The sequence below is a fragment of the Myodes glareolus genome, chromosome 25, assembly GCF_982192425.1.
Source record: "Myodes glareolus chromosome 25, mMyoGla1.1, whole genome shotgun sequence".
In the NCBI taxonomy this organism is placed as follows: Eukaryota; Metazoa; Chordata; class Mammalia; order Rodentia; family Cricetidae; genus Myodes; species Myodes glareolus.
The window spans coordinates 28,534,372-28,561,852 of record NC_142050.1 but is presented as its reverse complement, the minus strand read 5'-3'; the positions used below and the strand labels follow the sequence as shown (position 1 = coordinate 28,561,852).

General features: G+C 42.9%; 1 protein-coding gene across 1 annotated transcript in view; it reads left to right on the top strand.

Moving 5' to 3' along the window:
- Positions 1-23,984, top strand: part of Cep41 (centrosomal protein 41) — a 41,378-nt gene extending 17,394 nt beyond the window's left edge. Inside the window, exons 3-11 of the mRNA XM_085683907.2 lie at positions 6,025-6,072; positions 10,193-10,254; positions 11,273-11,342; positions 16,381-16,525; positions 18,583-18,734; positions 19,118-19,185; positions 20,025-20,139; positions 20,731-20,946; positions 21,585-23,984. Coding sequence (XP_085540033.2) covers positions 6,025-6,072; positions 10,193-10,254; positions 11,273-11,342; positions 16,381-16,525; positions 18,583-18,734; positions 19,118-19,185; positions 20,025-20,139; positions 20,731-20,946; positions 21,585-21,733 — 1,025 coding nt within the window. The 3' untranslated portion in view covers positions 21,734-23,984. The remainder of the gene's footprint in view (positions 1-6,024; positions 6,073-10,192; positions 10,255-11,272; positions 11,343-16,380; positions 16,526-18,582; positions 18,735-19,117; positions 19,186-20,024; positions 20,140-20,730; positions 20,947-21,584) is intronic.
- Positions 23,985-27,481: the final 3,497 nt, after the last annotated feature.

Below are 27,481 nucleotides of genomic sequence, written 5' to 3'. Positions count from 1 at the left end.
AAAACTAGTCTAATTTCTTTGCTTTTCCATATAAATTTTAGAATAATTTTCTTTACTTTTGTAAAAGGGCTGATTTTTGTTTTGGTTTGGATTTTTTGAGGCAAAGCTCCAGCTGCTCTGCAACAGTCTGTAGAGCAGGCTGACCTCAGACACAGAGCTCCGCCTGCCTCTGCCTGCCAAGTGCTGGGATTAAAGGTGTGCGCCACCACACCCAGCAAAAAGGCTGGTTTTTAATAGGAATTATTTAGCAATTTGTAGAGAACATCTTGACTATGTTGAGAACTACTGGTCTTTTTCTGTTTCTGTGAATATGCCTATTCTGACCATTCATGTACATGGAGTTGTATTGTATGTGGCCTGTTGTGTCTATCCCCTTTAACACAGTGTAATGTATTCAGGGTTTACCCATGCCACAGCTTATGTCAGTACTTCGTTCCTTCTTATTGCCAAGGAATGGTCTATTGTGCAGGTATTCTGTTTGCTTCTCTGCTCACCAGTTGATGGACATTTAGATTACTTATACTCTTTGGGTATGGTATGTCTAAGAACATTATATATGCAAGTTTTTCTGTACATATGTTTCTAGTTTTCTTGGATATTGAGGAGTTGAATTACTGGTCATATGATACTTTTTTTTTTTTCTGAGAACATGCCAGACTTTTCTAACCAAACCACACCAGTTTACCTTGCCATCAGCAATGCAAGAGTGCTGTGTCCCCTCCACATCTTCACCATTGCTTTGTCCACCATCATGGGCATGAAGTATCTTCTTGTGATTTTAATTTGTGTGTTTCTAATGACTAATGATGATGAATGCCTTTTCTGTGCGCTTATTGGCACTTGTTTATTTTCTATGGAAAAATGTCTCTTCGGATCATTTGTTCATTTTAAAACTGGTTATTTTTCCACATTTTAAGTTCTTTTGTTTATTCTGGATACTAGACTCTTAACAGAAATATGATTTTCAGATGTATGTTCCTATGCTGTGGTTTGTCTGGGGTTTTTGTGGGACTCGGCTGGAGGAATAAATTACATCTACCCATCTTTCCTAGAAGCAAAAGTCTCTCAAACTAGTTTTGTAATAGCTTTTGGAAGAACCAAAGCATGCCTTATTGCTTCAAAATCCCAAGTACTTTATAGTCAGTGTGGGAGAAAAATCCTATTCTAGCATTTGGTTTGTGTGTGTGTTTCACATTTACCCATCAATCAACTTCAGGGAGAGATCTTTAATGTTTACATTTCCATGTATTTTTGTGACTTAGCTCCCTGGTGTTCAAAACCTGCGGGTTATATGCTAAGATGTACAGCCTGTCAGCCTTTGGGGGCTATCAAGGCCTATAGGAGTCCTAAACACATCATTTTGCCCAAAGATTATCATTGCCGTAGGTGAAAACGTTGAGGAGTCCTGCTTTAAAAAACACTAGAGAAAACCTTAGAGCCCAAGCTCCATGGAGAAGGTCTCACCTGAGCACGGGATGTTTTTAAGCTCTGTAGCCACAGCTGTGGAAATGGGCAGAATGAGTGGGCAGCTCCCATTTCCAGGCTAAATAGGTGAGCCTTTATTCTTTTCTTATAAAACAGTGATCAACTTAGAATTAATCACACACACTAACCAAGAACTCTGGGCATATCTTATCTTCTGGAGAGGCTGACCTCTTCCTTCTGAAGGAGGCTGTTTGGTCTCTGCCCCTGACTCCAGTTCTCGAGGAGACCTACCCTGCTGTACAGCAGTGACTGACAGCAGGATTGTGCTGAACTTCCAGTATTTCCTTTGTTTTTCAGAGGTGCCTAGGTTTATCTTTTCAGTCCCTACCATTGCCAGAATATGCCTGGAGTGGGCTGGCTTCTGAGTTATTTTGCTCAGTCCCAGCAGCAGAACTCTGTGTTGCAAGCACCCTCTCTGGGTTTCTGTTCTGCAGCTCTGCTTCATTAGGGGCCACTCTCTAAAGTGCCCGGCTCTTCCTGGGCAAGGCTCATCTTCATGGTCGCTGCATTGTTGTCTGCCTTCTATTTTCAGTCTAACTCTTGTTTCTTTAGCTTTCCTCCTCCTCTTGGTCTTTTCTACCATGATTTCTTTATTTTGGTGGATGTCGCCTTCCTTTTGTCACATCTGCACAGCTAATCATTTCCTTTCCTCTCTCTTAGTCACTCCTTTTGCTGATGATTCACTAATAGTTTTGATCTTAAGCACTCAAGCTCATTACAGGCTACGTGCGCTTCATTTTCATTTGGTATTTGATTTGTCTCTTACGTCAAAGAAAGAATGTATGTGAAAGGCTTTTACAAACCAGAAAGCTGTAGACCCACGTATAACTGATCTGGGTTAACAAAGGACCACTGTGCCTCTTTTCACTCTTCCTGCTCCTTCTGAGCCAAAAGAACTTCTCCATAGAGGAGGGAAATATTGAAGAAAAAAATAAAGCCGTGGAGCTGTCTCTTAGCAACTGAATTCCTGCCTTATAAATCTTGCCCTCTCTAGATTACTGCTGCTCAGAATCATTTGCTTTTGTTACATGCTCAGTACAAATAACGTTATTAAATTATAGGAACACAATGGGGAAAAAAAATCAAAGCAGTGAGTCACTCCGTGAATCGATTGTACTCTGTCTTTGCACAGGGCTACTGATAGAGTTGAGTTGTTTCTTTCTCTTGATTCAAATTGTAGAACTCTTGTTAGATATCTTTCATTGCAACTTCAGTGGTAAACAAGGTAGAAGCTAAATATCACCTTAGGCATTTTTAGGCTGCCTGAGTCGATGGCTCATATGCGTACTCTGTCACATAATTGTGTATCATTCAAGTTGCACGTCATTTAAAGGAAATTAGAAGATCGGATATATACGAAACGCAAGGCAAATTAGGATGTGATGATTTACATTACAAAATAACTTTCTCTAAAGACTTTTCAAATGGTAGAGTTTTGTAGTAGGTTTATCCAGCTAATGTCTTTTTAGTGTCTCCTACACTAGAACACAGGAATAAAGATTTTATGTGTGGATGTGCACAGATAAATGTGCACAGATAAATAGCCCTGGGCTTTCTGTAGAAGACAGTAGATAAGGCAGTCTAGTCAGTGATATATGCTTTGTTAGAGGCAAGCCGCTTGCTGTAGGAGTGAGGGGAGGGAAAGGCCACACATCCTGTGAGGAAGCCAGTGCAGGGACTCTAGAAAATGAAGGCTAACAGAGCTCAAGGTTAGCCATTAAGACCGCACTGAAAGTCAGCAAGCTGCTGGCATCCTCCCTACTAGAGCTGGGAATTCAAATCCAGTATTGGGCAGTGGACAGCCGCTCAGCTTTTATTTTGCTTCATTTGGCTTTTTAATTAGTCTTATTTAGGAAAATTTGGCAATAATAATGGATTTCAAAAAGTCTTAAAAGATTAACTCTCTGATAACTTTTCAGGCTCCTTTGGTATAAAAAGACATGCTTATAAATAAATGGCCTATGAAGTTTGTCCATTTCCAGTCATTTTGTTGCAATTAGATGTAGTAAGACAAAGTCCTTATTTGACACACCACTATAAAATGCTTGATAAAATGCCACTTTTCATACTTATTCAGACCATTTACAAGGGGCCGGGGGAGTCTTCCTACTGTCTCCGTCTGCAGCTGAAGCAGAGTAGAAACCCTCTGCTCTCCTTTCTCCTCCACGCCGGGAGAAGAGTGAATGTCTAAAAAGAAAACATCCTTTTGTTACTCGTCCTCCTGGATTTGATCATAATTATGCCAAGTATTTGTAGAAACAAATGCAAGAGGTTTTTGGTTTTCCGCCTTCAGTAGGAAAAGCAGAGGTGGTGAAGCCCTGGCCCTGCCGGCGCTGCTGCTGCAGGACAGGGCGCTGTGTAAACCCGCAGGAAGTGGGGGTAGAGCAGAGATTAATTTTCAGGGCCAGCTATCGCTTAGTGGTCGAGCACTTACTTAGTACATCTGTGGCCGTGGATTCAATACCCAGCACTGTAGAAATTTTAAAAAATACATATATTCATATATAAATTTTAGATACTTTGTTAATATAAACAGTATTAGTTGTGACTACAATATTTTAATAAGAGATTAAATTAGTGGAGCTGGCTGTTGTTTTCCATTCCTCAGGAAATTTGTAGCATCAAAATGATCCTGTGCTCAAAGAAGGAACACAAGTTACAAGGCATTTTAAACCACAGGAGGACTTGATTGTCACTTAAGGTAGACGCCTTGCCTAGCATGCAGGAAGCCTGGGGTTCAATCTCCACTACCAGTTACAATAAAACAGCAGTGGAAAAGCCAGGTGGTTCTGTGAGCCGTACTAGAAACTGGGAGGGTGGGAATGCTAATCCTCGAATAATTGGTAAGTTGCTGCATTGCTGGGCAAATTGATGAGGGTTTTTTTTTCCTCCCAGTCTTCTGACTAAATCGCCTGAAGCTCCCCCTAAACCTAAAGAAACCTAAAGAAACTGCCACTTCAACCACACACGGTGTAGGAGACACAGGAAGGGACCTGTCACTGGGACTCTTGTGTCGAGTGTTTTAAGGATAAGTCTATAAGATGCTGAACAGCAAACTAATTGGCGTTTTCTTCAAAACCTCGGTGTGTTGACTGGCAAGTCCACACTTGCGTTCAGAGCTGCAGTAGGGGAGAGGGTGGGGATCCAGAAGAATTGATGGTCTCTGCTGTGGAATTCCTGGGTCAGTTCGCAGGTCAGAGGCTTAGTTTAGACATTTAAGGAGTATCGGCTCTTTCTTTCTCTCCCTCTGTACATCCTCTCCACAGAAGGAGGAAGAAAGCTTTGACCCAAGAAAGAAAAACCCAAATCTCTTAAAACACATTGTATTTGGCTCTTGTCTGGTTCTTGGGGACTTGGGAGGGTCTTCTGAAACATAGTCAGGGTCCCTTGAGCTGGCTTCAAGCCTTCTTCACAGCCCCGATTTCTCTCTGAGATTCTGGAAGAATACCATCTGAGTTTAGGGGTGCACTGTACCCTTTCTTTCCTGATAGTGTGTGTCCTAAGATTAAAAACAGACAAAAGTAACAATAATAACTAAAAACAAACCTAAAATAGTGTCTATTCTATGCTGAATTCATGGTAAATTTTTAATAACAAATTAAGTATGGTGTTATTTTGAAAATACATTTGGGGGTTTAAAATGGGATTTTTTTTTCCTCTCAGTCTCTGACCCAAACATGACAGAATTAATGTCATCAAAGTGTTACTTTGATCTGAAGTTAGGCTGAATCTTGAGGTCTGAAGAGGAGCAAAACTGTAGAAATGAGAAATTACTTTTAATGTTTTTCATTTACCATGTTTAGGTGTAAGATAGAACTTGCCATGTTGAATAAATCAAATCGCAGCATACTCAGTTTAAAAATAATAATAGCCCTGGTTTGAGAGCTAGAGTTTAATTCATGTGGAAACCAGAATGATCACGGACTGGTTTTAAAGCATGAAAATGCTCCAAACCACCTTGGCTAGGGCTGAGTATTGCAGAACCAGACCATAAAACATGAGGGCCGGGCGTGCTCCGTGGTGCACACCAAGTCCATGGTGAATACTAGCGCCCAGATTGTGTGGTCTGGTTCAGGCTGCAGCATCAGCATGAATAGTGGAATACACGGTGGGGGAAGGGGAAGCCACAGAGACAAAGTGGAGTGGAAAGAGTTGCTTGGGCAGCCACAGAGGCAGATTTTAGAAATTCAAAGATGATTGCTTCTTTCTTCGTTTTCTTCTGTATATCTAACCACAAAAGGCTTTGGGGGGTATGAGGAGGAAGAAACCTCTGACTCTAAAAGGGTAATACAAGGGAATAAAGGCTGTAAACGATCATCTGTGTTGCCTGAGACTAGGCACTGGTTGGGGCAATACACCTGGACCAGAGCCTTTCCCTGGTTCCGTTTCTTTAGCTGACGCGTGGCTCATTTGCCTGTTGTCCCACATTCTCTGGTGATGGGGCAGAGAAACTGGGGGGTGCTCACTCTCAGCCTGAGTTCACGATGATCCCCATTTCCCAACAGTAAAGCATATCTAAGATATGTCTTCTCTTTCTAGGTAACAGTATGACCAAATACATTGAGAAGCTAGAAGAGATTAAAAAAAGTGAGTACCACTCTTGATGGCTTGGGAGAAATGATGGACTCTGTAGTCATCTGTCAGCTGGCCACCACACTCTACAGCTGCCATGCGTGGAGGGCTGTGGGGGTCAGGTGAGCCTGCTGGTGCTAGGGGACACCAGGCACCCCCGTGTCTGCTCAGCGTCCATCCTGTAGGGAATTTTCATGTTGGAACCCAAGCTTCTGGCTCCATCATACTGCAGTGGTTCTGGTCTTCTTAGTTGGTCCACACCTGAGATAGGGTAATAATAGCTCTATTCATAATGGTCTTATAAGTATTCATTGGAGAATGTTCGTGAAGGACTAAGAGGTCTGAGGAAGCTGACTTGTCCTTAGTGCTCCACATTAGCCATTCATTGCAGTCTGTTTTCTTTTAATTAAAAACCATATTTCATGCAGATCCCTTTAGAAGCTAATCTTCTGCCGAGCTATCTGGCTGGTAACTGAATGCATTGCCCTCACAGAGAATCGTTGTTGTTGTTGTTTTTTTTTTTAATCTGTATCCAAAGCCAGTCAATAGCAAATGTACATGCTGAGGCCAGAATTAAAGAAGATGTTTTCTAAGATGGATTCTCTTGGTGTTAAGTAGGAGAAGTCAGGGCCAGGGTATTTGGCTGATAGGAAGAGGCTCTTTTACCCCAGCTCAGGATTTGACTCTGTGAACATGCATCTTCTTGGGAGAGAAATTACAGTTCTGAAATACATCAGAACATATTTTTTTTTGACATAACAGACCTTTTTAAGTTAAAAAGATGGTGTCCCATTTGAACTGTGCAGTATAGGGAAACCCACAGTAGATGCGGCCTTGGGGCAGCTTTCTACCCTCTTTATTTGCTGCAGTCGACTAGAAGACCCAGGTCTATAGACATCCTAGAGTATATATTCAATATTAAATAGTAAATACAATGTCATATAAATACATTTTATATTATGTCAATTATCGATCTTAATATATGCATGTTAAATTTCTGAACTATGAACGAAATCTTGTTCACTCACCGACACCGCACTGCTGTCGTTCTCGGCTCGGCACACGGCCTGCTTCGGTTTGGGTCTGTGGCCCCTTTCAGCTCCCTTCCATTTGAAGCAAGGTGTCAGCTCACATGTCCATACCAGGATCTAGTCCATTCAGATCATCTAAACCTTGCTTTGAAACATTTGTTAAGAGTACAGTGTGGTCTCCAGAGCCTCTAAACTTTAATAGAGACTATCTCCTGCATAGAACCATTCTTGGAACTGAATCCTTGAACATATTCCTTCCTTCCTTCCTTAGAAGTCATGGGCTTCCTCTCACCTCCTTCTGATGCTTTGTGCTCATCCCCAATGAAACACTTTAGATTCTGGTTTGGCGCCTGCATTTTAGAAGCTGGCCCGCCCCATTTTCTGTTGCAAGTGCTCTCTTGGGTCTGCATGGAGGAGAGTGCTGCTTTGTCTCTCCGCTGGCCTCACCTCAGATGCCACGTCTGTCTGTGAAATCACAAACCTTGTTCTGTTACTTTCTTTTATTTGTCTTCCTCTGTGAGTTCAACTTCCTTTTCTTTGCTAATAACACATTTTAACAGAACCCTGAAAATGCAGAAGTCCTTTGTAACCTGAACATTCTTTGCACTGTACCTGGGGAAAAGGAGGCTTTCTGCTATTGACCATTGACAAAGCCTATTCTTGGGACCTGGTGGTTAGATGACACTAGTTGGACCTAGTGTGAGACATCCTAGATAGTCAGGTCTCTGTCCTTCCAGTCACTCAAGAGAGGCCAACTCAGCCCCTGGACTCACTGGAGAAGCGAAGCTTGATAGTGTCTGAGCTGGGATAATCTGTCTCCTGCAGAGGCTGAGAGGAGCCCAAATAGTAGAAGCTCCATTCTTAAAGCTGTGTTCGCTCTTGCGAGGACAGACGGACAGAGTCGTCCAAGTCATCTTTTTTTATACAACTTAAAACTCCACATAAGACTTTGGCTTGATCTTTTATCTCTGAGTAATAATGTCAGAAAGTCCTACCGATGGCTCTCCTCCTAAACCAGAACCAGGTATGTAGTGCCCAGGCTGCAGTACATGGTGGGTTCTGAGGGCTTGTCCAAGATATTCTGCATGCTACAGCAAAGCTTGCTATCTGTGTGGTACTATCTCTGCTTAGCTACAGGGGATTTTAGTGTGTACATTTTTTACTTACAGGTATTTCAAACTATGTAACAATACCAAAGAAATACCAATGGATAGATGTTAAAATACAAGCTCTTTGAAAGCTATTGGCCTTTTTATTGTCTAATTTATCACTATTTTAGTTTACAAGAAATTTCTTTAGGTGGGCAGGTTGGTGTTGAGAGAACTACTATAGCAGCTCCCTTGTTCTTGAGAGGACTCCACTCCTGGTTGCTGGGGTGTGCAATCAGGCACATTTATTAACTTACTTTATTCAGTAGAAGCTACTCTAAGAACTTTCTAGAAATAATAGTTTACTTGCCAAATTGCTCTCTTCAAGACATTTTAAAACAGAGTTTTAATTCCCTGCAAGAAAGAGCTGTACTATATTTAACAGATGGTTAGTTTTTAAGGTATTATTATTTCCTGACTCTAATTATTAAAATATTTGGTAAATCAAGCTTAGATTAACCTCCAAAGTAACCATCCAGTTTGTGCCGAGTTTTTTGGGGAATTCATGGAACTGATTAGTAACACCAAGTAAATAATCTTAAACACCTTTAATCCTTTCCTTTGTTGCTAGGAGTCTCGGTGTACGAGACATTCTGTGAAGGCCGTGGCAATTATCCAGCTAACCTTTAGTAATTCTTAAATAATGAGGCAGTCTTTGAGGAGCCCTGGGCACCAGTGTAAAAACCATGAACAGGAAGGAAGGATAAAGGCGGGCAGAGTTCAACAATGCAAGCTTTAAAATTAGCATCATTGTTAGAAAAATTTCAGGAAGTGAGCTTCTGGGGAGAATCTTCAGAGCAGATATTGCTCTAAATGAGATTGTCTGGTTTTTAAAGTTTGTCCGATGTGTTCTGAAGGTATCTTTTTCTTTGTGTGAAGACAAGATCTTGCTGTTCTTTCAGGCTGGTCTTGAACTTGGGAACTCCTGTCTCTGCCTCCCAGTTGCTGGGATTACAGAATGTTCTAGCATGCCTGACTGATACAAAGAGCTGTTGGTGGTCAGTGGTGGTGCACACCTTCAATACTAGAACTCACAAGGCAAAAGCAGGCAGATCTCTGAGTTCAAGGCCAGCCTGGTCTACAGAATGAGTTCCAGGACAGCCAGGACTGCACAGAGAAACCATGTCTCGAAAAACAAAAACCAAAACAACAACAACAAACCAAAAGCAGCAAAGAGTCATTGCTATAACTGTAGAAGCACCCCTCATTTGAGTTATATTTCAAAACTATAAAGATGATGCTGAGTAAATACAGATTATTTAGTTTGGTTTTTATTTGATTTTATTTTCATTTTGGTAAAAACATAATTTACCACCAATCCGTTTTTAAGTGCACAGTTATTACAGTTGTGTCGCGTGTCCTGTTGTGCAGCAGACCTCCAGAACCGTCCTGGGGAAAACTGGCTGTCTTGAGTCTCTAAAGAAACACTCATTAAGTCATGAGGCCCAATCATCACCTTGCACCCAGCACACACACACACACACACACACACACACACACACACACACACACACACGATGTCTCCTGTCTCTGGCATAGTTTACAACCACTGGGAAAACAATCCCTGTCATTGAAGCCAGAGTCAGAAGAGCAGGGTAGAGACGCCTCACCGGCTGTGTGGCCTGAGGCAACTCTGAGTCTCTGTCATCGTCTGTAAAATGTAGACAGTTATCCCTTGCTTTGTTCTAAAAAGGACTTGAGGCAGTTCCCACAATTGCACGCCACACAGTATGGCCATAGTGGAGACAACTTAGTGGAAGGAGAGCTCTCCAGGTGGCCAAGCACAAGGGTATGCTGAAACTCCACCTTGCCTCCTTGAGCACCCTTCAAAGATCAGATCTTGTGTGAAAGCACACTCAGAACTTGAAAGTGACACCATAGAACTTGTTCACTAGAACAAATAGCCAAGAGACCACAGTGAACCCTCACAAGTGTGTGTCGTATTCTGCTTTTCAGATTATAGATACAAAAAAGATGAACTTTTCAAGAGACTAAAAGTTACCACCTTTGCCCAGCTGGTAAGTTTGTCGATCTTTTATTGGACTAAAGGTGAGTTTGTGTTGTTCTGCATGAGCATTCTAGGTTTCTCTGGGCTCTTCTGGCAGGGAGAAGCTTCTGGCCCTTTCTATTTCACCATAATTTCACCATGAATTGGTGACTATGGGGGTGATGCTCACAAAGGGATGGCACGAAATTCTTCTCTTTAATAGGGGTTCCATGAAATAAATACATCTGCATTCTATTTTTAATGATCAGAGTTGTGGTTTAGATTTTTTATTATACTCTGTACACTTAACATTTAGAATCTAACATTTTGAATTCTAGATTGTTTGAATTTTTTTTAAACAAATGACTCCCTTGTTGTGTCACTGAACTTTCTGAACTGCTCTGCTGCGAGCTATTTCCTTACTTCAAGCAAGGCGTTTTCTCCCTTCGCTGAAAAATAATGGACAAGGTGTCTCTGTGACCCCCAAACAAGAGGTTCGTTGACTCAAGTTAGATTTGGGGTTCTGTGGACAATGCTTTAAAAATCATCTCTGTGTTAAGACAATCTGTAATCAGCATATTCATAGTTCCCTTTATTTCCCAATTGTATGGAGACCTGTCCACACCATCCTGTGTTGTTATAAGTCAGTATCATGTTTTCAAGTAACACTATGCTGTGCTGACTGCGTCTCTATACGTGTAGATTTAAACTCTTATCACGTCTCCCATCTGAGCTGATCCCTCGGGGTTTCTATGTTGATACTATGATGCTTCTTTATTTGATTGTTTCTTGTGCCATTTGTGTGTAAAGTTTTGAGTGAGTTTCTGTTTTGTTTTGTTTTTTTCTGGAACATTCATCTATAGTGTAATTAGCACCCTGATGATTAAGAGGCCTGAAATTCAGTAAGATTTGCCAGTCAGGACACTACCGCTGCTTCAAGCAAGATGGCTTTGATGTTTGGAGTTGCCCAGTCTTTTGTAAAAGACAGAACCACCTGTGTTTAAAGCAAAACTATGTGCACATCTACACGTTTCGTTCTTTTCTATCAGGTCATTCAAGTTGCTTCCCTGTCAGATCAAACACTGGAAGTGACAGCTGAGGAGATTCAAAGGCTTGAAGGTAATGAGAATTGAGGATGTCGGAAACTAGCAGATTGGCCAGTGGTGAAAGTACTCACCCTGTATGTGTCTTGGTGTGTTTATAGGGAATTGGGTCATTGATACAGCTGTTCGCAGTCAGTTACTCACAGAGAAATGCTATCTGGTGCCCTAATTATTCTCATTTCTTTAAAAAAAAAATATTTTCTGACACTCAATTTCAACATTTTTGATGTTTGAATATACGACTTCCTTTTTTCCAGAAAATATTTCTAATGTCTTGTGCATACACACAGGTTACAGAAGTCAGTGGTAAGAGACTAGAAAGCTGAGAAAACACCTCTGCTCCCGTAGGGTTTGTAGCTGTGCGTGGACACACACAAGTGTATGTGTGTGTGTGATGGGAGAATGCTACAGTGCTGAAAGTTACCTGTGAAAGGAGTTATTGCTGGAAGGCAGCAATAGTTTGTTACACGCGGAATTCTATTGTTTAATATTCTCAAAAATGGGAAGGAAGGTCCATTTCGTAGCTGAGATGCCCAAGCATCAGGAGATAAGCCCCCGTGGCACATCTGGTCAAGAGTGGCCCTGGGATTCCACTCTAAAGGTCTCCAGTAGTGTTCTTCTCCTGGTATCACCAAGGGACTCTGCAGAGCTCCTTTGAAGATACGTGAGATGTTACGGGAGTTCTCAGGAAGGAAGGATGTTTTCCAGTTAGACCGAACCAGGCTTCCTGAAGGTGTCTGAGCTAAGCCTCAAAGGGGTGGGCACAGTTAGCGGGGAGAGAAGCCTAGGCGAGGCATGGCTGTGAAAGGACAGTGTGTTCCTGGAATCTGGTAATCCAGGCTGGTTTGGGTCTTCAGGGACGGGTAGACACTGGGTGGAAGATAAGGCCAGAAAGATAAGCAGGCTCCAGATTTCCTTGCTTAAATACCAACTGGAAAATAAAACCCGTTTAGTTGTACACTCATGAAAGGAATACACAGACTTCGGGTCTTGATTTTATCCTGAAGTACCCTGCAATCAATGCGCGCCTGTTTACTAAAGAGGAATGTGTTTGTTAAGGTTGATGTAGGCCAGGAATTTAACTTCTGATTTCAAGACAAGGTTCTCAGGAAGTCTGAACACACTGGTTTTGTGCAACTCATTTTACTGGGCTGGTTTTTGTTAGGGAGGATAAAGAGAATCTGAAAACGACAGGAATTTATCTTTGACAGATGCCTCTCACCCAGCAGAGAAATAAGGGTTCATTGTAACAGAGGTAATTGAGTCTCCTCATACAAGCGCTCCCAATTTTAACCGGGTTATAGGAGCACCTAGATTTGGCCTTTAATTCATTGTTGAGATTGCTGCACCAGAACATATGCGCACATGCAATTTTCTCCTCTGAGATAAATTTGCACAGCAAAATAGGCTCTTGTAAAATAGGACGCCATAATGTGTGAGTAATATTAGTGTTTTTCTAGTGCCCTGCACGGATAATAGCTCAGTCAGGAGTGCCTACAGAACTAGCTGTGTCTGAACATTTGTTGGTTACCTTTGAAGGATGCAAAACCTTCCTTTTACAATGTTAATGCTTTTTCCTGACTTAAAAATGTTTCAGGATGGCAAAAATATATAAAGAAGAAAATGATGATAATGAGTGTCAATGTTTAGGTCCGTTTTCCTGCATCTTCCTCCTTACAATGCATGCTCTGTGTGTAGCTTTGCTCTGTGCAGCTCTAAATTAACATTTTTTTCATGCGTATTTTCCAATGTCATTAAACGGACTTCAAAAACATGACTTTAAAAATTGTGTTCTTGTATATATCTATCTTTGGGACATACCTTAATTATCCTACTGTTGAGCACAGCAGTTTTTATGTGCTGTGTCACTTTGATGAAGTGATACCACATTGTACATGTGTAAACAGGCATGTGAGTCTCATTGTTCCTTGCAGTTGAGTCGCTGCAGATGGTCGAAGGTGAAACCACTTCCACACCATCGCGGTGTGGCTGTGACCTACATGCATTCCTGTCAGGAGTGAATGGGAACACCTTGCCGCTAAAATGGAATAAATACCCCTTAGAAACTATTTGCTCGTGTGATGGATTAAAAAAAATTGTATCTAATCATTTTAGTTTTTAATTCCTTTGATAATGACATTGAGCTCTGTACATATGCATGCGCATGTCCCCACATACATTCATTTACTGGGCCTCTGTCTTTTAAAAATATTTTTGTATGTTGTTTCCTATTTTATTTTTCTAAACCAATGCCCATCTTTTTTTCTTATTGATTTTGTGAGCACTATGGATAGTTTATATCTTAATTCAACAGTAACCAATGTAATACTGAAAACGATGAGAAAAAACTTTGCTTATTTATAACAATTTTCACTGAGACCAGAATTAAGGATTAACATGTTTGGCTGGGGGGGGCAGTCAATCAGGAACATGCCACAAGTAGTACCTCTTCATTGAGGGCTTCATTAAGACCCAGAATAAAAGGGGCCTAAAAGGTCTGAATATATCTTTATAGTTGTAGTTTTATTTCTAAGGGAATGTTTAATCACTACAGTTATAGTAAATGAGATCTTTTCCATGTTTTCTAATCAGTATATAAGAAAGATGTTCTGTGTGGTTATTAGCATTTAAATAATAACCTCAGACTTGTTTATCCCTGTCGTCCTAGTATTTGGTTGAAGTTTCTAGGCATATTATATCATATACAAATTAAATTTTTAATAGCTAAGCCTTCTATTTCTTCTTTCACTGTATTTGTTAGAACAGAAAATCCCCTAATGTCATTGTCTCATTCCCATTCTATATTCTTAGAGATTTTTGAAGACCCAGAGAGCTTTGGTATATGTGAACTGTATTTATTCAAATTTAGTATATTAAAAAAAATTTTGTTTATTTTTCAAGGAAGGGTTTCTCTGTGTTGCCATGGCTGTCCCAGAACTCTCTCTGTAGATCAGGCTGACCTCGAACTCACAGAGATCCGCCTGCCTCTACCTCCTGAGTGCTGGGATTAAAGGCGTGCACTGCCACCACCCAGCCAGGTATATTAAAATTTTAACCTGAGAATTTAAGCAATATTTATTGCCAAATATAAAAATATCAATCATAATCCCATCACAAACAAAAACAGTGCATGGGGGGATTACTGGGGCTCACACCCCCCACTGTGTGCGTAGTAGACACATGCTCTTCCACTGAGTTTTATCCCCAACACATAAAAATAATACTTTTATATTTAAAAAAATTATTAAATTTCCAACACAGAACTTTACCAAGTGGTTTTAAGTATTTTGTAAGTGTCTTTCATGTCTGTTTTAATAGACAACAGCTGATTCTGATATCTGCTTTTTGCCTTCAGTCGGTGCAATGTGCTGTTTGGGTTGAAGTCTGTGAAGCAAAGCTGACTCACATGGACCTGTAGTTAGTTGGGAGAGGGATGGGTATTTTACTAACCCTTTCAGTCAGCTGTTTCTACTTCCTTTGATACTACATAAAACCCATCAGCTGGCTCATCCTCCCTCCCTCTTTCCCTCTCTTCCTTCCCTTTGCTCCCCCTCCCCTTCCTCTTTCCTTCCTTACTCTCCATCCTTTCCCTTCTTTCTTGCCTAGCCTCAGACTCCATGTCCTACTGCAGATCACAGGTGCAGCCAGCCCGCTTGACCATTTGTTTCTTAAGGGTTTGCTGCATCTGGCTTCTGACCCACTTCCGTGGACTGCTGCGCTCTGTTGTGTTGAAGCCCTTTGGTCGGCCTCATGCTTTCAGCCTCTCCTGCCTGTGTGCAGCCTCACATCATGCACTGCTTGTTTGCCCAATGTCATTTGACTGACATGGAAATCAGATGTGTCCAATGTGAGGGACTCTTCATGCTTCACCTCCAAGTGCCAAACACAGATTCCAAAAGTCTGGGTTTTCTTCAAAATTTAGACAAGAAATACCATCAACTGTTTTGGGTTTTTTTTGTTTTTGTTCTTTAAGAATTCTCCCTTAATTCATCATTGAGAAATTCATCATTGAGACAATGTCTCCAAATATGCAAGTAAGGACCCAGATTTTCTTGCAAAGAAAAGGTGCCTGCAGCAAAAATGTGTGACTAGCAAGCATTCTAATCCTTACCCCTGACATTGCCTGGGTACATGGATATCTAGAAAACCACCCTGGCATCACACAGACTACTCAAAGGCAAACACCTACACTAGAGAATCAGTTCGCTCCTCTTTCTGAGCTAGGGTACCCTGTAGCTCTGGCTGGCCTGGGACTCACTGACTCAAACATTTCAGTCTTCTCGCCTCAGCCTCCCAAGTGCTAAGATTGTAGCCATGAGTCACCACACCGGTTCAAAGTGAGAGGTAATGGAAATGATTAATCATTGTTTTATGAGGGACACTCTTTAGTATGACTGCCGAACGTGTTTACTGCAAGAGCATGTGCAACAGGGAAAACTGTGCCTGCTAATGAGTGTGGAGCCGCTTCTTGATGTTTCCCGAGTGCTAGAGTTTCCACTGTCTTCTTTATACCAGCAGAGCAAACATAAATACCGCTGAAAAATGGCAGGGGCTTTGAACTTAGCTCAGCTGGTAAAACACTTGCCTACCAAGTTCAGGGCACCGGGTTCTGTCCTCAACTGAGGTGGGGGTGGGGACAGATGACGTCTTAAGAATAGCTTTCACTTAGTAGACAACATGAAAGGATCTTGAGGAACTCCTGGGGTTTATTTCGCTGCATTTTGAGAGCTCCCTGTATTACAACCTTTAGAATAACTCATCAATAGTGATATGATTGTTTTTTGCTTTGTATCAGTGGAGATACTTAATAAGTAAATTCCAATCCTGAGATTGCATTTGGTTACTTTTTTAAAAATTTTTTAAAGATCTGCATTTATTTGTGGGTGTGCGTGAGTGGGCACACACGTGCAGCCGTGCACATGTGGAGGTAATTGAGTCTCTCCTTTCACTGTGTGGTTTCCAGGGATCAAGCGCATGTCATCAGACTTGATGGCAAGCGTCTACACCCACTGAGTCGTTTAACCCTCCCTGTATTTCTTCGTTGCAAATTTTAGACAATGATTCTGCAGCTTCAGAGGCTGATGCTGAAATTGCTGCCAAGACCAATGGGAAAGGGAGCCCTGGGGAGCAGTCACCCAGTCCTGTCCAGTTCATCAACAGCCCTGGAGCAGGGGACTCCAGTCGCTCCACTCTCCAGAGGTACCTGTGTTGGTCCGAGCATTTCCTCTGTGTTCTTCTGGCCCCTTTCAGTGACTGACCTACCTGAAACAGAACTGGCAGCAGTGACATCCTACATTTTAATCCCAGCCCTCTACATTCTTTCTTTTTATTTAAATGTTGCCTGAGCCCTTTTCACTTCTTACTGAACTAATTAGTGAGAGTGGATTAATAGGTGTGTATTAATTTTCACTTCTTGGTTCCATTCTTCTCAACCCTTCTGCGTGTGGGCTAATTAGGATCTAGCTTTTTCAGGTACTATGTTTCTATTCTGAGTATGAATTTTGCCCTGTCTACTGAAGTTTATATTGTCCTATATAGAATAAGAAAGATTCAGTGCCACAAAATGCCCTGGCATGGAACAAGCATAAGGAGAATGACAACAGCCATTCTGGCATTTATCCTAAAACTGCACATGGCCCATCCTTTTATTTACAAGGACCTTACTCTGTGCATTGCTTCTCACTAATATTAGCTGTGGATTGTAAGACTGGTGTTGGTTTTCAGCACGTATCCATCCCATCTCCTCACAAAACACTTCTGCCAGGGAAATTTCTAGCAAAAGAAGTGCCATTGTTGGTTGTTGTCATTTTCATAGCTGTGTTTGTGAAAGGGCTATATAAAAAGGCATTCAAGAAGATATAGGTGGGGCTGGAGAGATGGCTCAGCAGTTAAGAGCACTTGTTGCTCTTGCAGAGGACCTGGGTTCAGTTCCCAGTATCCATATTGCAGCTCAAAACCAAATTCTGACCTCTGAGAGCTTCTGCAAACCTGAGGTGTGCACACATGCAAACACATACATACATACCCAGGTGCACATGCACGCGCACACACAAAGATTAAAAAAGAAGAGATATGGGCCACCAGTGCTTCCTCGGAACATGCAGGCTTGTGTCAAATAGGTTTTCTTCTCCTTTGCCTCATTGAAGTATGCACTGTGTAGCATGGAGTCACAGTGTTTACTGGATATAAATGCAGATAGTGAAGTCCTGCAATGGCAGAGGAACTAGGCAACACGCTGATCTCTGACTGAGCGGCTCCTTGCCATGTCCTGCAATGATAATCTTCTTACTTCCTTACAGATCCTTCGCCGTTTTGTTCGTGGTCCCTGGTCTTCTTAGTCCTCTGATGTCCTGCCACGTTTTCTTTATGACATTAAGATGGCAGCTCAGCTCATGCTTAATGACCGTAGCGGCAGCACTGTCAGTCGTGAAGCCCCTCATTTCAATCCCATCTCTTCCCTTGTCTCATTATATGAATGCCACTAGCTCTAAAAGCCTCTTCAGGCTCATCATCTTCCTGTATAAATTGGAAGTAAGTGCAGATAACTATTGAAAATAGGGTTCAGTGTCCACATCGAGTAGGCCGTTGTGTAAGTACATCCACGCATCACTTAATGATAGGACATTCCGAGAAATGTGTCATTAGATGATTTTTTTCCATGATGGAGCATCAAGAGTGTACTTTAACAAACTGAAATGGCTCCCCTATCACTCTGCAGAGTCATCTTATGGGGCTGCCATTATATTCTGTCCACGTTTGACTGGAATATCTTCACATGGTCCGAGACCGTATGTGAAATACATAAAACAATATTGGTACTTTATATTGTGCTTAATATACATAAAAATATTTTGCATTTCTGTTGTCCTGCAAGCCATTTTCTCTGTCCATGTATTCTGTTTTCTTACTGCTTACTCTAATCCTATTAGATAACTGTCGCCTCTTTCTTTGTGACTGTCACCTTTGCAGCTGAAGGCAGCGTGTGCCCTACACTTTCTACCTATCTGCCCCTAGCATTCTCTGCGGGTAATGGTGAATCCACACCAACCCCTTCTTGGGGTCCAGTGCTGTAAAGTAGCATCTACACAGCCCTGCCTTCTGGAAAGAAATGAAGCACTCTGCCCATTTGGTTTTTCTTGGGGGTACCCTTTGAGAAGACAAGGAACCCTCATCTCCCCATTCTGAAGAGACACATTTGACTTTTCAACCTCTGACCCCTGACTAGTTTCTGATGACCTATTGTTTTCCGCTTACAGCGTCATCAGCGGCGTTGGGGAACTGGATGTAGACAAAGGGCTAGTAAAAAAAGAAGAGCCCAGTGGTAAAGACAAGCCTTATCCGGACTGCCCCTTCCTGCTGCTAGACGTGCGCGACAGAGACTCTTATCAGCAGTGCCACATTGTCGGGGGTAAGAGGAGAGGGGTAGTGGAGCCCCTCAGTCCCAGGAGCAGGGCCTAGCCTTGTTCCAGGGGAAGTGGGACGCTAGCACAGGTCAACCGTCCATCATGGGAACCCTTGGAGTGAGCACCACATATCCCCTGGGAGAGGCTGACCGTGTCCTCTGGGGCTCACAGGCCCAGCGCAACACTGCACTCAACAGGGAAGCCGTGCTTCCTTTGTTCATGGTGCCCTTTCTCTTTTCATGTCTTTCATGGAGTACTTAGGTGTATTTAGGTTTATGGCTCACTGACTTTGAAATATATATTTACCTCTTAGACTGTAAGTCAGCTGGGAAGTGGGGCCAGATTGTAAGAGAGCTCTAGGCATCCTAATCTTGTTCTTCTCTTGTAGCTTACAGTTACCCAATCGCAACTCTATCCAGGACAATGAACCCCTATTCAAACGATATACTTGAGTATGTATCCTTTGTTGCGTTGTAAGGAGTTGGATGTTATCGGGATTTTAAGACTCAAACTTATCATGAACCATGTTCTTAGTGTGAAAACTGCAAAGGACTCTTGACACTCACCAGGTTAGCATATTTTAAATTTCAGATTCCTAGCAGCTGTTGAGTGTCCCATTAAGACAGATTCTTTTCAGTTATGCCTCCCTGCGCCAGAAACGACTAGGTGCAGGGTGTATAGTTGGGCAAGAGTTGTTCTAAGACTGCGCCTCCTCTAGAAAGCTGGCCCACATTGAACTTAAGAGTAAATATGTTTAAATTTTCATTTTTCTTTTAAAATTTTTAATTTTTTTCAATCATAAAAATCACAAAAGTAGAAAATACTAAAAATGTTAAAAAGAAAATAAAATATCCTATTATCAGACAATTGAGTAGCAACTCCTGTCACAATGCTGGTATATTTTGTTCTGACTATTTTCTATAGGTATATGTGAAATTCGTCTTCACAAAATTGTACCAGATGTCATTCACATCTGTAATTTCCCATACTAATGGAAGCTGTTGGTAAGCTCCATTTTTGACAGTATATAATATCTCCTTGTCAGATCTACTTCCTAAACTGCCCCTTTATTGTGGGCTTTCAGGTGCTTCTATTGTATTATGGTAAGGAAGCCTTCTATTGTATTATGGTAAGGAAGCCTTCGGTGGATGTGTTGGACACAGAAATCTCAAATGAAAGCTGTAATCTTTCCTCTCCAGTATTGTAAGGTGAAAGAACTAGAAGGTGTAAAGTGTGCAGCCCGTGCTGTCAGGACTTAGGTCATGCTAGTTCCAAAACCTTAACTCACCTCACGGAAAAATGCTCACGGCAAGATCATCATTATGTACGATGACGACGAGAGGCTGGCCAGCCAGGCGGCCACCACCATGTGTGAGCGCGGCTTTGAAAACCTCTTCATGCTTTCTGGGGGTGAGCAAAGCTTCGGTCTCCTTACACATCCGACCCCTGCACTCAGCAGCCCTTCGGACCCACACTGTTACCTTCCAGTACTCAGTGACAGGACCTTAGCTCGGACAGAGAAAGCCATGCTGTCTGAAGGAACCAGGGGTCATTCAAAACGTCCTCTGCTTCTGTCAGCACGACTCTGGGTTTGTTTCAGGGGTGGGGGTGAGGGTTTCATTTTCTTCACTGTAGGTTTTGTTGATTTGAAGCTTTGATGGTTTTTGAGACAGGATCTTGCTACATAGACCAGGCTGGCCTCAAACTCTTAATCTTCCTGCATCAGCATCCTGACTGCTAGGATTACAGACATGGCCTCCAGGCCTAGCTAGCACATGGTTTTAATTCCTAAGATAACAGCATTACTGCAGGGTTCTGTAAGAATGCCAAAACCAAGCAGAAGATTTCCTATGGAATTCTCAGCTGACATTTCTAGTTTCCGTGTTGACACAGCAGGGAAGGACTCGGTGACGAAGGGCTAGAAGATACACAGGCCTCTCTAGCTTTGCTGTGGCCTCACTATGTTAATCCTGCTTTTTCTTGTGCTCTCCTGCATCTTAGGTTTGAAAGTCTTAGCTCAGAAATTCCCAGAAGGACTGGTCACTGGTTCCCTGCCAGCTGCTTGCCAGCAGGCCCTCCCTCTCGGTTCTGCCCGGAAGCGATCCAGCCCCAAAATGCCACCCCTGCCAGCTGAGAACAAGTGGAGATTTACCCCAGAAGACTTAAAAAAGATAGAATGTTATCTGGAAGCGGACCAGGGGCTGACAGGCAATCACAGTAAGAGATTCTGACCTTTGTTTTTGTACACCTTTGACTATCCCCTCATCACAGAAGAAGCACCATTCTATCCCTGTTTTTAAAGTACTCGAGGTTCTGTGTGTGACACAGGTACTGGTGGGGGTCACCGGTGATGGCAAAGATTAGGCACTGAGGACAAACGTGGAGAGTCAGCCGCAGAGTGTGCTTCTTAGGCATAGTATGGGCTTCGAGATTCCTTCTTGGGAGATCTGCCCTTTCTTCTCTGCTTCTGGGTTTGCTTAAAGACCTACCAGAAGACTCCTGCTCTGTCTTCCGTCTTTGCCTGCCACTTCCTCTTCCCCTCTCCACAATTGCCCCTCAACCTGTATACCCATCTTTACCAAGGAAGGAGTGAGAGATTGTCCAGATTTGTTGAAGATAGTGAGGGGGAAGAAAATAGACTGTGTGGGCTTCTCTCCATTCCCTCCCCCTTCCCCAACATCAAGTTGATCTCAGGGATGAGAAATAGATCATCACTGGCCCACAGTAGATTCTGTGGAGGGCTTCATTAGCATAAAAGTGGTCATAGACTAAGCATCATTAGCTTAAAAGTGTTCTTGGCCCATTGTCCCTGGAACCCTTCTTGCATCTCTGTCCCTCTTTTTTGCTCCCTTCAGGCCGAATGAACCAGAATAACTCTGCCGGAAGAGACTTGAAGGTGCCTGCTGGTCGCAGTGGCCAGAACCTGTCTACCGGGGGTCCTGCTAGCCACTCAAACCCCCGCACACTCCACAGTGGTCACCTGCAAGGCAAACCTTGGAAGTGAAGACCTTGTGTCGTTCAGTCAAATAAATGTCCCCTCCTTTGGAACCCCCAGCACTCCCAACTTGGTCATTTCAGAACTGCTATAGAGAAAAGCCACACTACCTGGGCCTCCTGTCTGCAGCTTCCCCTTCCTTCTCTCAGGAAGGATTTTGACAGATGACCACAAAAACCAGAGGCTTGACCGGCTCTAGTGCCCTCCCCATTGTTTACAGGATATTCATGTCTTTTGAAATTGAATAGGAAAAAAGAAAGATACTGTCTGTTAAATAAGGTCCAGCCTGTTTGGTCTGTAAGCAGTGTTGTTTTGTAAATAATTTAGTCACATCTGCTGGTGTGTTCTTCCAGGCCAGCTTTTTCATTCTCTGCTGATTTCATGAAAGATTCTCCAGGTGGGCCAGCCATTGGCGCTTGTCCCCAGGGGGTGCAGATGAGTTTTGGTTCCTGCAGCCCACAGGCTCCACACTGGGCCAGGTGGCTGGCTGAGTCACTTAGTCTACGTCCTGCAGGCTCTGTGTGTGCGCTGCAGGCTCTGCTGGGAATTTGAGACTGAGGGGTCTGTGAGCATGGTTCCATCTTCCTGGTTTATCAGAGAGGCTCTAAGCAAAATAATCCCCTTGTTAAATAGTTTCTGAGACCAGGAAGGTGTGTGCTCAGTTGTCCTCACACCAGAAGGAGGGCTGAGTATACGGAGGTCCCAGCATCCTACAGGGCTGTGCTAAGAGCCCTGGAAGGCCACCACAGCTGCCCCCTCCATTGTGAGCCTTATTTCAATTAAAATTTCCCATTGTCTAATTTGAGTCCAGCTGTGTTAGATGGATAGCAATCATAGTCATTTGAGAGCATCAGCTCCTCTCAGACAAGGGGAGCACACAGGTGAGGAGGACGCACAGTCCTTTGTCAGAGCTGACAACCCCTCAAGGCCTTGCTTAAAAATACAGTATTAGTCTAATTGAGTAATTAGTGCAATTTCCTGCTTGCTTTTCATTCTCACGACTGAGCTGTGATTAGGAGGCTGTGATTATAGATTCTGGTTTTGGCCGGAATTTTGAATTGGCATTAATTGAATTGCTAGATGACTGACATCCATTCTCTTTAATTGGGGGAACAAAAGACCTCAGGTAAGGATGAGGCACATGAAGTCTCGGGGAAGAAGAGCCCTGTTAATTTTTATGGTCTGTGATCGGAGCTGTGATAAGGGACTAAGGAATAAATTGTGCTCTTTGTCATGGCAACCAGCTCTGAAAAGCCAACTGAAAATTGCCTATGCTTAGGTGGTTACTGCTGCTGGGTAAGATTTTCCTTAACAGTACTATTTTCTAACCACTAAAGAAAAAAAAAAAGGAAAAGAGAAAAAGGCCCACAGTATTTCTAGCACGAGGGCTGTGTTTGTAAGAGAAATAAACGTAATAAATATCTCATGGAGACATATGGAAAAATAACTCAGTCAACCCAGCTCTGTTTCAGAATGTGTTTATTCTTCTCTACTTGATTTCCAAAGTGCGACGTTTTCCAGTGCTTTAGAAATCAAACAAACCAGGGACATTGTTCAGATGTCAAGCCGTGCCCAATTTTCCACAAGATTCGAGAATCTTGTACAAAACTCAGCCAACGTACACATAGCTTTAATGAGAAGCCTGTCATGTTTCCCCATAAATTTATTGCCTGAGAACTTAGTTCAGCCTTTTGCTAATGCCAAAATGCACTGGCTCTTTATTTTCTTTGCAGAATAGATAGAAAAATGCAATTTTTTCCACATTCGACTTTCCCCTAGCATGGACAAGATTTTCAGTCATCTTTGACATTCCTAAGGAAAGTATTTTCCTCGGCAGCAAAGTTCTGGTTTGCTGCCTTAACACGGGCTAGTCAGGAGGTCAGACCTCATGACCCAATTCTGATTTCAAAGTAAAGGGCAGTTTCCTCTCGTTCCTCTTCTGCATTCCCACCAATGGACGGTAGTGTTGGGAAGTATTGTGTAGACGTGCAAAGCTGGCTTAGCCGAAGCTGTTAGCCTCCCTGCATTCGCTGGCGTGGTCTAGCAGGCTGGATCTAGCTCCGTGTGCTTCTCCACAGTGCTTTGCCCCGTTGGCAGAGACCGATCTGAATCTGCACTCAGTGTTACTCTCTGCCGCTGTTGCTTCTTGACATTCCACTTTACCAGTTCCTTCATTAGATTATTTGACATGTATTATTTAAATGATCACTGATACTTTGTGCAGTTATGAATGTTGAAGATTAAAGAACGTAGTTACTAATTTGTCGTTTGCTATTAATGTGCTGAAACCTGCCAACTTCCCTCTTCCTCTCTGTCAGAATGATTTGGGGGAGCCCCAGGAGACTAGAGTGATTTGAAAGCGTACCTCTTTTTACTGCATTTCCCAGAAAGGCGTATGCTCTTTGCATCAATGAATCTGGAAATCATTCCAGTTTAGAGCAAGAGAGCACAGCTTTCTAGTCAGGAGCCCTGTGTTTTTCCTGGAACTCGGGCAGGGACAGATTGCTACCTTGGACAACTGTCTTATGGCTTTCGTGCCGTTGTGTTGGGGACTGGCTTGTTCCCCTGTCTGGAGGTTTGTGCACTCTGCGAAGAAGCTGCTTGATATAATGTATGATGGCCTTCGCTCTACCCAGTATCTCAAAGGGGATATGGGTTTAAGAAAGAGAGGCCATTAAGGGGTACTTATTTAAGAGGCCAGGCAGGAAGGAAGCCAGGAAACAAAGGAGGGAAGATAGAAGAGAGGCAGGAAGTGGCCGGAGAGCGAGGAAGGAAAAAGCTACACTGTTCATTCAAAAGCGGGAACATCCTGGGCTGTAACATCAGGCTGGGTCTATTGAAATCTGTGGAATGAGTAAATAGCCTAAAAGTAATTTTCTTTTTCCCTTTCTCTCTCTGTGGTGGAAAGCCAGAGCCGGCAGTCATATTGGACTTGATATAAACAGGAATTAGAATAAATAATGTCCCTTAGTTGCTCAGGGAGTTTTTCCTGTGGTGCTGTTTAAATTATACAGAACTTAAGACATTAAGCTACTCAAAAGCAAACAGAACAAAACAAAACCCTCCTCTTCTCTGATTCCCTTGTGGGGTATAAGTTGTCAGAATCCTGGGCTGGAAGAAGTATGTCAGTGATTTTTCATGTTGCTTTTCATTGCTGCCAGGTTGTTTACTGGCTGAGAATCTGTCTTTTATGTTGTCTGACATGTTTAAGGGAATAACTAATTTCAGTCCACCTGGATGTAAATCCATGACGACCTCTTCTAGCTCAAGCCTGAAGATAACCAGCCATTAGGAACATTTGACAAAGTGTTGAGTGTCTTTAGTGTGCATTTATGGTCTTCAAAATTCTTTCAACTATCCAAGTCCCATAACTTCTCTCTCTCAAAAAAAAACAAACAAACCCAGAACCATGTGGATTATAATTCATCAATTAAATTATGTGAACATGTTGAGTACTTATACGTAATTCAATTATTTTTTATAAACAAGGATATTTCTCATGGAAAAAGCAATGAACAAGGCCCAATGTGCTTCCCAGTGTTCAAAATAAATTTGGGTGGTTAAACTTTCCTAAACTCTTAGTAATTATTGAAATCAGGGGCTGGGGATGGTTCACTGGGTAAAGTGCTCACTGTGTAAACGTGAGAATCTGAGCTGAGATCCCTAGTACCTACATAAAAGGCCAGGCATGGTGGTACATACCTGTAATTCCAGTGCTGGGGAGGCAGAAACAGAAGGATCCCTGGGACTTGCCAAGCCACTGAGGTCCAGGTCTGGTGAGAGACCCCATCTCATAGAGTAAGGTAGAGAACAACTAAGGAAGATCTCTAGCCTTCATGCACACACATAAACACATCCGCACGGAACATGCTTATATCCATATACCACAAACAAAATTTACTGAAATTATTATGGCATCCTTAAGTTGAACCCCAAGTCAGGTATAGCATTTTAAAAATGTACCAGAAGGCGTTTATCCAGCCTGAATTCTTTTGTTTGTTTTATTGTTTTTACTGAGCTATATATTTTCCCCCACTCCCATCCCTTCCTCCCCACTGCCTTTTACCCTCTCCCATGGTCCCCACACTTCCAGTTTACTCAGGAGATCTTGTCTTTGTTTGTTTGTTTGTTTTTGGGTTTTGGTTTTTGTGGGTTTTTTGTTTTGTTTTGTTTTGTTTTGCCTCCTCCCCCCCCAGGCAGGGTTTCTCTGTAGCTTTGGAGCCTGTCCTGGAACTAGCTCTTGTAGACCAGGCTGGCCTCAAACTCAGAGAGATCCACCTGCCTCTGCCTCCCGAGTGCTGGGATTAAAGGCGTGTGCCACCACCGCCCGGCAATCTTGTCTTTTTCTACTTCCCATGTAGATTAGATCCACGTGTGTCTCTCTCAGGGTCCTCTTTGTTGTCTAGGTTCTCTGGGGTTTGTGAATTGTAGGCTGGTTTTCTTTACTTTATGTCTAAAAGCCACTTATGAGTGAGTACCTAGGATGTTTGTCTTTCTGGGTCTGGGTTACCTCACTCATTGTGATGTTTTCTAGATCCGTCCATTTGCCACCCAGCCTGAATTCTGAAAGAACAGGATTCAGCACACAGTTTATGTGAGTTCACAGACCTCTTCATGTGTTCCGCTGGTCCCCTCATGGCCTCGTTCTGGTGCTGATATAGAAGCCCAGGTCCCTTCACCTGTCCAGCGTCCTGACTCCTGGTAAATTGTATCATAAACAGAGCTCACTCACTTAGGGGCCGTTGACTGCTGGGCCACATTTTCACAAGAAAATCAACATGACTTCCCTTTGAAATTTAGACAAGAAGCTCTCCCAGGGTCTGGTTCACCGACTCTGTGGCAGGGGTCCTTAAGTAAATATTCATGAGTAAATAAACTATCAGGACTGTGCCTGGTTAGGGCGTGGTGGCCACTCCGCCAGCCTGTTCTGGAGAACCAGAGGGCTCATTCTCTTTTGTCTCCTGTGCAGCTTCCTCTTCTCCAGGCATTTGCAGCCATGGTTTTTCTCCCCTCTCCAGAAGGTGCCCAGAGAGCCAGCCTGTGAGTTATTTTGCCTGTTTCTGCTGTTTTCACTGTTCTTTTAGCACAATTCATCGTTACAGGTAACCCTCACTGCCTCCATCTAAGAGTTGTTTTCCCTTGTGTTTCAAAACTGGGAAATTCCAGATAATGCCAGTTGTTATATGTTAGGCAGCACTCATGGGTCTCTCTGGTATGTTTTGACGTGTTCTGTGTTCCCAGCAGTCCAGGGCGGTGGCACCCCCACTGTCAGAAGAGGAGACGGGCGTTGGACAGCTAACGCTGTAATACTGACTGGATGAGAAGCTGGGACCGGACCCAAGAGTCACAGCTCCCAAGCAAAACCCGTGGGTTCTCGCTTCGGCTTCTCAGGACAGACTCAGCCATGCTCTTTCTTCCTGGGTGATTCCTCAGTTTACCCATGGAAATGTAACTTCTACTTGGCTTTTGGCTGCCCTTCCCTTTCATCCGTGCCCTTGTTCTGAAACTGCCTTCTACCTACGCAAGACTCAACGGAGCTCATCTAATAGCGGCTCCCGGTCTGACATCTCCACTGCCTGCGTCAGGAGTCCTGTCCCCGATAACAGCGTCTTTGGAGGGTTTTTGTTTGCTTGTCTGTTCACAGCCATGTGATGAGGTTTCACTTACGGAATGAGAGTTGCAAAGCTTTAACCAACTGCAGAAGGGGAACGCAGGCTATGCCCCTCACAGACTGAACTGTTCCCATAATAAAGCATG